Consider the following 11,488-nt stretch of genomic DNA (forward strand, 5'->3'; position numbering starts at 1 on the left):
CTGTGTAACATCTTGTGATTTTTTTCTGTTTTCATGCCTCCTAATGTGTATTGGTTTGCTGTTATAATACTCATTTTCAGTGGAAGAGAAACAGCTGAGGAAGAAAAGAGTTTGATGTTAGCATTAAAAATCAGAATTATTGCAAAAGAAAAACTTGTACTAGATAAAGCTGGTCTTTTTTTTTTTTCCTATTAAGTGATCTTTGTTTTAGAACATAAAATTATATTACTTGTCTTAATTATTTTCATTATAAAGTGGTACATACAAATGTGCTAAAGAGAAAATCTTAAGCAGCAGCACTTGAGGAACGCCGTCATAATCTTTATTTTTTAAATCAGTCCCAAGAAAAGAACAGAAGATATGATTGGTTTCCTCACAACTTCTTACCCTCCCCGTGCTGCTTCCTAATTTAAACTAATTAAGTGTTAGAAAACCTTTGTGAACTCTGCGCGCTGAAAAGTTAGACAATCTTCAGGAAGAAGACTAATGGTATCCTGGGCTGCATTAGACCAGCAAGTATTGCCAGCAGGTTGAGGGAGGTGATCCTGCCCCTCTGTTCAGCTCTGGTGAGGCCACACCTGGAGTGCTGGGTCCAGTTTTGGGCTCCCCACTACGAGAGACAGATGCACATAGTGGAGAGAGCCCAACAAAGGGCCGTAACGACGCTGAAGGGACTGGAGCATCTCTCCTATAAGGAAGGTCTGAGAGAGCTGGGACCCTTCAACCTGGAGAAAAGGCGGCTCGAGGGGATCTCATCAATGTATGTAGATACCTGAAGGGAGGGTGCAGAGAGGATGGAGCCAGGCTCTTCTCAGTGGTGCCCAGTGACGGGACCAGAGGCCATGGGCACAAACTGAAACACAGGAGGCTCTGTCTGAACATCAGGAAACCCTTTTTTATGGTGAGGGCGGCCGAGCAGTGGCACAGGCTGCCCAAGGAGGTTGCAGTCTCCATCCTTGGAGATATTCAAAAGCTGCCTGGACAGGTCCTGGGCAACAGGCTGTAGGCGGCCCTGCTTGAGCAGGGGGGTTGGACACGATGATCTCCAGAGGTCCCTGCCAACCTCAACCGCTCTGTCGTTCTGTGACATCACAGGCACCTACCACGTTTCTAGCAGTTCAACACGATCCTCCAGTTATCATAGCTAAAACCCTCAGAGTCAACAACCAGAGCTCCAGGAAACAGGACTAATGTTGTGCACAGCAGTATGTAATATCCAGGAAATCTTTCACTGTCAGATCTACCCTGTTCAAAGGCCAAAAGTGAAACATTTTCAGTGTTTACTTAGCATTATGTGCCTCAAATTTACCCTTGCTTACTTTACACTGCTCACTTCCCACAGCCAGGGAAGCAAACTGAATAGCAATCATGGACACGATTTGTAAATCTAATGGTCAGCAGAAGAATGTAAAAAAGCCTCTGTAACCATTAAAGTATATACGGTGGTATACAAAATGAAAAGAGGTAAAGGCTCAACAGTGCTGTCTGTCAACAAACTAAAGCTATGAAATACATTATGCTTAGAAAATTTTGAGAAGCTTATTCTCATCCAGATTAATTTGCCACCTGAGTAAAAACGGAGAATGTCTGGGATGGATTCACTTAAGATATGCCTTTACACATTCTCTTGAATGAAATTATTACTCTTTTCCCCAAAACAACCACCAAAGAATTTGGGTGAAACCTATTGTGTACATCAAGCCATGCACAGGGCTGCTCAATCCTACTTAGTACCAAAGACTATCAACATTTCATTACCTATTAAAGACCAGCTAATACTCTAATTTATTTACATACACCTCAGCATTTTTACAGCAGTTGAAGTATTAAAACTAAATAACTAATAATAAATTACATTCGAGATAAACACAGGAATTTTAAGAGATCTTATAAAGTTAAGCCGGTTTAAAGATCTTCAATTGAAAAGGGTGTAATGGAAATTGAGAAAAAAAAATACCAATTTGTGGGTTCCTAGAACACCACACAACATGTATACACGCATTTGTTCTTCCAGTCACACACTGAAAAAAGCCTTTTTTCTACACTGCTGAAATCCCCTCTTACAGTAACATGTTCATTAAAAGTTAGGACTATCTTTTAATGTAATCAACATGGCAACCAAGCCCCATATTTTTCTCAGCTGGAAACACCTGCTGACGAGTACTGTATTAGACATTTTCAGAAGAAATAAACATCTGTGGAAAGAAACAGACAATTATGCAGCAAATTAGATTAGCTTGGTTCAAATTATTTGATGAAATTGATCTGCAAAATTGATTTTCATGCTTCATCAGCATCTTACTGGCATCTTGTATACATTCTCCCCATACTCCTCTGCACTTCTGCCAGATGATGATTAACTTCAATTTCACTTTTCTTCTAAAATATATAAATTAAGGACTACTTAGTTGCACCATCATAAATATGGAAGTTATAGAAAAGGCATAAAATTTAGATTGCTAGTTAAGTTAATGTATAACCTGACTGTAGTTTTACTTGCTTTCTGTTTATCTTGTAAGAGTCATTTTCCTTGCGCACAGACTATTTCCACTGAAATGTAGGAAAAAAAAAAGAAGATACTTTTAATACAGGTCTTTACTTTCTAAAGGAACTGCTGCCCAAATGCATCACCTTGTCCTGGTTTGGACAAATAACATCTCTTTAATTCCAAGTTCCCCCTGTGCTGAGGGCGGGTGTGTGTGTGTGTGTGTGTGTGTGTGTGTGTGGAACCTACTGGTATTCAAGCACCACATTTTATGGCTAGTTCAGTGAAGTCTACATGTCAGTCTGTGAATAAACTAATTCTGGGATGTCCATATCATAGATGGAAACTTACACCCAGTAGGAAGCAAAGTATGAGCCAAAGAACTGCAAAAGCAAAGTAAAAGTTCATTCAAAACAGATTTAGATAAAAAAAAATCTAGACTACCATTTAAGAGTTTTGCAGTGCTATTTAGCATGGAAGTATTAAACAGTATTCACTAATATGCAGATGCAAAGTCAGACTATTGAAAATGTTCTCTCAGTTTCACATCAAACCATTGACAATTACTTTGTGAACTGCTGCAGTTTTTCAAAAACCTGTTTGTTCTAGGTGGTATTTTTCTTGTTCACCTAAGAAAACACGATGAAGAACTTCAAAAGCATTGGCGAGGTCAAAAGTAATTCCAACTCTTACTTCCCCTTTTATCCACCATTAGGACTGTTATCCTATCCTACACAAATAATAAATATTTTGCAATAAACTAAAAATTGTTCTCCATAACTTTTAACTGCTTATAAATCCACATAATTTGTATCTTTCTAAGTAGGAAAGTAGCACAATACTTGCCCTCTCTCTGCCCATCTCTCGACTACTACCTTTCCACCTAGAATCCAGCCACCATTACTTCTCTCACCATATCCTTGCAGTGGCTTCATCTTTAGCAAGACTGGTGGACAATTCTCCAAATCCCTCTTTTTAAATGAATACACTACTTTAGCACTTCTCCAGTTCTTTAGAAAGCCCCCAAATCCTTCATGAGTTCATGATGGAAATTGGTAATGTTTTTCCTATAGTTCCCGTTTGACTTACTGACACAAACTGCTAATGTTTTTCCTGTAGTTCTCCATCTGCTTGAGCATAAGCATCAAGCTTCTACAGCCCTAAAGAATAGTTAGATAAGGAAGATATTACCAACTTCTTTTTATCAGGGACTAGGAGTATGAAAAAATGAACTACCATCATCTCAAAACAAGTCTCTTTGTGAAGAGTGGAGCAAAGAAATCAGTCAAAACAACTCCAATCCTTCATCAGCTTTGCATCATCTATTAGCAACTCTGTTTTCCCATTCAAATGACAAGCACAGATTTTCCTTTATCCTCCTTGGTTTTTCCATGTATTTAGATAAGCTTTTTCTTTTGTTTTATGCTATAATGTGAGAATTCCCGTCTTCACAGAGCCAAGTATGGAGGAGTGAAGGACGCAATAATTGAACATAGATGAGGAAGATGTGTGAGCTCCCCTAACACATCATCTTAGGCTAAAACAAATCCGTTACCTGGGGCTGTTGCCAGGGAAGTCGAACAGAGCATACAGTCAGATCTCGCTAGGGTTCAGAAAGTGAAGCCCTTCACAGCCAAGAATGGCTCCAGACAGCTCAGGCAACACCAAAAACCTGCTGAAATGCAGATTAATGGGGTAGATGGGAAAAGTACTAAAAATACTTGGGCTCATTGTATAAAGAGGAGCAATCAAAGACTAGACATGGAAACTATTCACATTACCCCAGACCTCTTTGTACACCGAGACATTAGCCCAGGAAGCTGAGACTTCCCTGGTTTGCTGGCAGTGCTTGCTGGCAGCGCTGACTTGTTGCAGTGAAGACACCAAAACAGTCAAACAAAAAACGAGCTAAGCTTGGAGGAACTGTGAAAACAACAAACAGAGGCAGCAAAGCAGCAGTTTGACCAGAGGACTGTCTTCTAAGATATGTGATATCGCTGGGAATAATTGTAAAATTTTAAAGAATAATTACATTTTTAAAAATTTAAAAATATTCCTTATTCTGTCCCCTCTCTCCATGTAGTATTTGCAGAAGATAGAATGGGGCGACTGCAGTCACTGCAGTCTTAGATTTTTAACACTATAGAAACAATCAAAGAGAAAGGGATCTTGAATAACCTTACAGTTAAAGTACAGCTGCTGAGATCTTACATTTTCCTCCCTGACCAGCAGAGATTTGATAGCAGTTTCTGTGCACTGGCAGTAAAAGAAAGCTGAATCACTAGGCATATAAAAATAAATTTACAGCTCCCTCCTCTCATCAAATACCAGTTTCCAAAAAAGTTTAAAAAAACCTTATTTATCAATTTCATGTTATTCCAAAAGAATATTTTTAAACTTTCATTAGCTTGAATTTACTCTTTTTCTTACCTTATAAGAGAAGTTTTAGAGGACATAACTCTTTCAAGGAAGAACTGATAAAATAGGTAAGTCATAACTGAATGATGTTATACAAAAATGTGAACAAGTTAACCAAAAGGTGTTAAGGAGAATGTGGACAGTAAATGCTTCCTCCATTTCCATTTCACTTCTACATTTGTGTTACAGACCTAACAAGGTGGAGGGGGGAGGAAGAAGTGTTTTCCTTTTATAATTACCTTTACCCACACGATCACACACCAGAACTAAGTTTGTTTATTTCCCTTGTGAATATCCTCAAGACAACCTTCTTTGCCAGCCTGCAGGACAGAGAAATTGTCTCATCTCACACCTTCACCTCCAAACTTCAGTATTTTTGTTGATAATTGCTGCATGTTTGACTTGCACTGCATTACTTGCAGCAAGCAGCTGAGTCATTTTCTGTTTTTAACACTATAGAATGCACCCATAGCAGTACACCCCTGAAAAGAAAATCAACAGCTAAATAAAATAGTGTAAAAACTAGCCTGTCACTAGCTGTCGGACATAAATTAGGGAGACAGAAAATCCTGAGTTGCTGTTCTATGTACTAGCTCTACATTTAAAAATAAGCATTCCCGAAAGGGTCCACTTACAGCAAGAACATCAGACAAAGCTACTTTTGATGGGCTACAAATACTAGAAGCAGAAAAGACTGCTCACCAGTAAAAAGTTTTAATAGCAGCATTTTGAAAAGAAAATACTAAATATCTATTTGGTGAATGTTGATGGTCTGTGTGTATTGCTCCCTCTAGTGTAAAAAATACAAAATCACAATCAACAAACATTCAAAAAAAATCACTGAGTTTGGTAACAAGCTGGTTTTTTTAAAAAAGTAATTCTCTACCCACATTTTCTCCCTAAATGTTTATAACATGATTTCTCACATTTTAATACAAGAGAAGACAAATTTTAACTTAGTTTCAGCTTCTGATCCAGGTCTCTTGCACTTTTATTAATAGGAAATGACCATACCAGAATGGAGTAGTGAATATGCAAGTCTACACCCTGTTATTTACATACAATGTGGTCCTCCTCCCCCCCCCGCTAGAATACTAATTTCCACTCTATGATTATGTTACAGTTATTAAAGGCATCAAAGAACTTGGTCTAAAATGTAGTGAAGCACATTCTGATATGCACGTATTCATCTGACTACTGTACATGGTTAGGCCCTAGAATTTGGAAATAAAGCGGTTTAGGAGCTCAGACTTCCTTTCCTAAATAGGTATGAAATCCCTTAAAAGCACACACGCCACACTGAAGACTTGTCAGTCTGAGAAATTACTTTAGACTTTAACCCAATCTGAAGAGCCACTGGATGACACCCAACTTTAGCATAAGAGAGTACAGCAACAGCCGTACCACGGCTGCAACCTCCTCTCGGGCAATATCTGGGAGGAATTCCTGGGACAGTTTCCGTAACGCATACGAAAGAAAAACAACATAGCCTTTCATGCCAGTTTCATCAAAAAATACGCAATGCAGTTCATCAGGATGCTTAACAGGCTGCTTCTGCTCAGTAGTTTTCCAGCTCAGAATTCTTTAAGTGCCTACAGACACCTGTAAGAGCAAGGCAGCAGATTTACCTTCTCCCAGAACTGACAGAGCTGTCTCTGAAGATTAAAGTCAGAAAATGAAACTTGGAAGTCTGAGCAAAATTCAACTAAAGCTTTCATTGAAGACATGATTGAACTATTTGTCAGAGAGTAATGAAATTAATGCTCTGCTTTTGGTTTCAAAAAAGGAGCTCTTTTTTCCCCCCTCCTGTGTTGCCATCATCAGAAGCAGTCAAGAACTTGGGAAGCCGCCTAAAGAATAATTTTGCAACTGTGTGTATACTATTTTTTACTGGCACTTCATACTTCACAGATACCAAAATTCTTATCATACAAATCCCAAATTACCATCTTCCAACTCCTACTGTAACTGCAATTTCACCTTTCCAAGGTCTGACAGATCCAAAAAACCATCTTCTGTGCTTGCCAGAATAAGGCTGTGAATCACAATCCAGTTTCACACAGACCAAATTTGAGTATATTTGGCAGAACAAGTCTGGAATAAAATCTGGTGCAGGCTATTTTTATGAAGACTTTTAAGAGGCAGTCCTAACAGCCAACAAGTGGTTCTAACTGTCTCAATATTGTACAAATTAAGCTCCATTCCCTTCAAAGATGACCATGGCTTTACATGGGCATGTAGTGATAGGACAAGGGGTAATGGCTGTAAACTGGAAGAGGGTAGATTTAGATGAGGTGTAAGGAGGAAGTTCTTCCCTGTGCGGGTGGTGAGGCACTGGGACAGGTTGCCCAGAGAGGCTGTGGATGGTCCATCGCTGGAAGTGTTCAAGGCCAGGCTGGATGGGGCTTTGAGCAACCTGGTCTAGTGGAAGGTGTCCCTGCCCATGGCAGGGGGGTTGGAACCAAATGATCTTTAAAGGTCCCTTCCAACCCAAACCATTCTATGACTCCATGGTTATATGGCAGATCCTTGAAGTCATCACACAAAAATTTTATTTAAGGCAAACAACCAAATTTTTTTTTCCTACCTGATGTAGCTGTTGTTTCTATCACAGCAGCACACCTCAGTGATGGTCCTTGCAGAATACCTGCCATCACTACTTCCCCTAAAGCTGTGTTTACTGTACAGACTGAGAAAACGATTTGCTTGATCATTCGTGAAATTTAGTAATTACAAAGATGAGTTGGATAAAGTCCATTACAGGCAACTGGTCTCAGCTAGTTTAGCTAGCTAGAATACCTACCATGCAGAGGGCTCAGTAAGGATGATACTGCATGCCACAGCAAGAAAACAATCCAGATTCTTGAACTAGCACCTCTGTTCAAACAGCTCAGTCATGGAGTAAGAAAATGGGCACTAGAGCAAAATCTCAGGGGCTAAATTCAGGACAAAATTAACAGTTGAGAAAGAAATTTTATTTCAAGCTTCTAAGGGGGTATTACAAACAATAGAGAATAAAAACATTAAAAACTATTTAAAAAGTAATTGTCCCTTTAAAATAAAGATTCAAGCAGGTTTAACAATGAAGTATGCTATTCAATGAAGTTTTAAAAAAAGATTTAAAAAGTATTGGTTTTGCTGTATTTGCTAATCCTTTATAAAAAAGCTGGGCATAAATACTTCGTGCATTCATATGCATTATTTGGTGTTTCATATTATATAACTTGGTACAGTATTTAAGATACCACTGCAAAAGAGTTCAAACACAGTGCATTTATAAATAATGGAGTCATTATAAATCACATTGCAAACATACCTTGCCATTTTCATTGTTACAAATTCGGTATCTCAGTGAAGGTAGGAATAAAGTAGCTACAACAATCAATATCTTGACTTTATTTTTTTTCTTTTTAATATAAAAATGCAGATCTGGAAACCCACCCTCCTTCTTCCCCCTGCCCAAACATAATGCTTTACTTCTTAAAAATAAAAATAAAGTACTAATTCTATATACATCACATGTACCATACAAAAATGTATCCAAAGTTTCTATTGCTACCAAAGTGTTCTAAATTAAAAGTTACATAAATCCCCTCATTGGAAACAAAAGATTACAAGTTACAAAAAAAATCAAATTACACACAAACCATCAAGTTGTTTTATACAATTTCCAATACATTTTTCTCCCAAAGCAAGTTGTCTTCTCATGTGCCTGTATAAAAATGCATATCAATATATTTGTCAATTTTATTTTTCATTATAAAGCAAATTAATACATTTTCTACAATAAATAAAACACAGGGAGGCACACATATCAACAAAATTAAATCAATGGGAGATAAATGGGATATGGTTTTGAAAGAAAGAATGTGCTTGCAGGCTTTAAGCCAGGTTTGTTTAAAACAAAAACCATCTTAAGTTATTTTGGGCAACAATGGAGTGTTTTTGGTGATTTGCAAGTGATGTAGATAGTATAATTTTGTTGATGTCTTTCTCACAAAGTACCCTCCAAAATAATGCAACTTCCTTTCTTAAAATACATATTTGTAATTGTAAATTTACATCAATCTTAAATATGTGGTACTTTGTGCAAAGAGCAATCATTTACACAAACATTCAGAAGTCTTTTTCAGAAGCTACAGACCAAGGAAGAAATGATACAAGCAGCACCATATTGTATATGATTTAGGCAAACATATATTTGATGCCATTTTGATATTAGGCTCCAAAATCCACTAAACACCTTAAGCTGGAAGATGGTGCTTAGGTAACTTAACCTCAGAAAGAAAGAAAAAAAGAAGTAAAAAGCATGGAAACAAAAAACAACTCCCTCCCCAGCAAAATTATAAAAGGAATTAAAGAGCTACTTCTAAAATCAGAATAAGTTAAGTGTTGAATATACATTTATGTACAATTATGAACACTATGAACAAGACATTTTAACAGGTTTAGTGGAAAATCCTCCAAACTACAACACGATAAAATCATTAATCAGTATGGCAATGGTGATTTAGAAGAATTGCTCAACTATTTCAAGTTTGCAGAACTCAGCCACTGAATCAACAATTAAGGGGTTGTATCTTCAATACATTCTTTTAGACAAAGAGGTTCATTAGTAGAGTTCAAGTCTGTGTGGTATTTTTCATGCCTTGATAGAATCTCTGTTAGTCAATATCACTGAAGTCACTGACTGGTTCTCCATGGACTCTACTCAGGTGATTCATAGCACGATCAAAAGCAATTCTTACTGCTTTTCGTATGCTTGAGTTACGTCCTTCCATCATTTTTAACTTGTCTATGGTCTCATCTATCCCAAGGGGAACCATTTTGGATTTGGGAAGCCACTGCCTGTAAGAAAGGTTAAAATAAGTATGTTAAATACAGAATAAAATCAAGAAGTTTGTCCAGAAATACCAGGGCTGCTGTATCGTGTTTCCCATATATCAGATCAGCTTTACTATCTTAAATAAAGTGATAAAATTCCTTTCAAGATAGCACTTACTTTCCTTAAATATTTTAAGAACATAAAATATTAAGAAAGCCTCTTCCACAAAACAAAAAATACATTCCAATTCAATCACACTTATTTTATGATTGATATTAAGTATCAACTGAAAAAAAATCAGCATGAAATACTGATGCAGTTTAGTTTAAGAATAGGCAGCAGGAACTGACAATGAATGTGGCTCAAGATTCACTTGACAGTTTTGTTTCTCTTCATTCTTTCATTTCCATTATTAAAAGGAATTTGCAGATGATAAATTTTTGCCTTACATTTAAGACATCTCAATCTGTTTTTTATGGGGAAAGCTAAACTGTCAGGGAAGTTCTGCTTAGTATGCTTTTAACCAGTATGAAATCCCACTAACTCAGTATTCAGAGTACTTTTCTGTTTTAAGCTCCATGAATATCATTAATTCCTGGGCGTACAGCAGTGATAATGAAAAAAGCTCTTAGACCCCATTCTTCTAGTTAAAGGAAAAGCATTCTAAATATTTAAACATTTATGGAAATTAAGTAAATTTAATTATCTTAATCCTGTTTTCTTAAATTACAGGTATTATGGAAAACAAAAATTAGGTAAACTAATTTATTATCTATTAAAGTATATTACTGTACAATCTGCAATCCCAATCCTGCAAATGGCAAAAGCCAGGCTTCTGTTTAAAAACTTCAGTTTGGGAGTCCATTTGGAACCAAACCAACTGCAAATCAGACAGTAAAGTCTGATATCAAACATTTTATTCAAGATCTTTTTAACTGAATAAAATTGTCTCTTTAAATATTTTTTATTAAAGCACTCTAAACTACAATCCTATTGTACTGAGCACACACACAGGAACAAAAAAAAGTAGAGTCAGTACAAGGACACAGACAGAACAGAAAAGAATAGTAACATCAGCATGATAAGCAGCAGTCTAACCATCATCAGTTTTAACACAGATAAGAGGGAATTTTTAAGAAGGTATTTTTAACAGAAAGCTTGCCAAGTCCTCCAGATGCAAGCAGCAAAGGAGAAGAAACAAGTATGACTATCTGAAAAAGTAATCCATAGGTGATAGAAGCTGGCATCATGGACTGAAGATGACATATACCCTGCAAGTGAATGAAAATCATAGACATGGGTTCAGGAGTAAAAGAGACAAAAGTGAGTTAGAGTGATGAGTGCCAAAACAGCCAAAATAATCAGGATAAAAACAATTTACAAAAAAGCTGAGGGAGTGGCGGTAGAGAGGAGGAGGGGCAAGGGGCTAGAAAAGTATTTAGCCTTTGCTGTCCATTTGTGCATAGTATCTATTAAAGACAGCTTTGCATATTATTTACAAGATTTACGACCACCTGCATATGGTGACAAATCAGAAAGGGTTGAGCTGCAGAGGACTCCCAAGATCAAGAAGCAAATCACAGCAATTATTAAGGAAGTGGCTAGGGGGAGCATGCATTAGACTTGTGATAGCAATAAGAGAAAAATGAGAAACAGAACACTGAATATGTTTAAATTTGCATGTTCTCCACGAACGAAGGCAGAAGAATGCAGGATCTCATGGAATCCTGTGCAACTGAAGAAAGATGATCATGAAGAAG

General features: G+C 37.1%; 1 protein-coding gene across 8 annotated transcripts in view; it reads right to left on the bottom strand.

Moving 5' to 3' along the window:
* Positions 1-7,883: 7,883 nt before the first annotated feature.
* The window catches only part of BRD1 (bromodomain containing 1), a 78,848-nt gene continuing 75,243 nt past the window's right edge, over positions 7,884-11,488 (bottom strand). For all 8 annotated transcript variants that reach the window (XM_049813598.1, XM_049813599.1, XM_049813597.1 and 5 more), the window contains one exon: positions 7,884-9,751. In XM_049813598.1, the coding sequence (XP_049669555.1) occupies positions 9,568-9,751 (184 nt within the window). In that variant the 3' untranslated portion in view covers positions 7,884-9,567. The remainder of the gene's footprint in view (positions 9,752-11,488) is intronic.

Source organism: Accipiter gentilis, chromosome 11 (genome assembly GCF_929443795.1).
Source record: "Accipiter gentilis chromosome 11, bAccGen1.1, whole genome shotgun sequence".
Lineage (NCBI taxonomy): Eukaryota > Metazoa > Chordata > Aves > Accipitriformes > Accipitridae > Astur > Astur gentilis.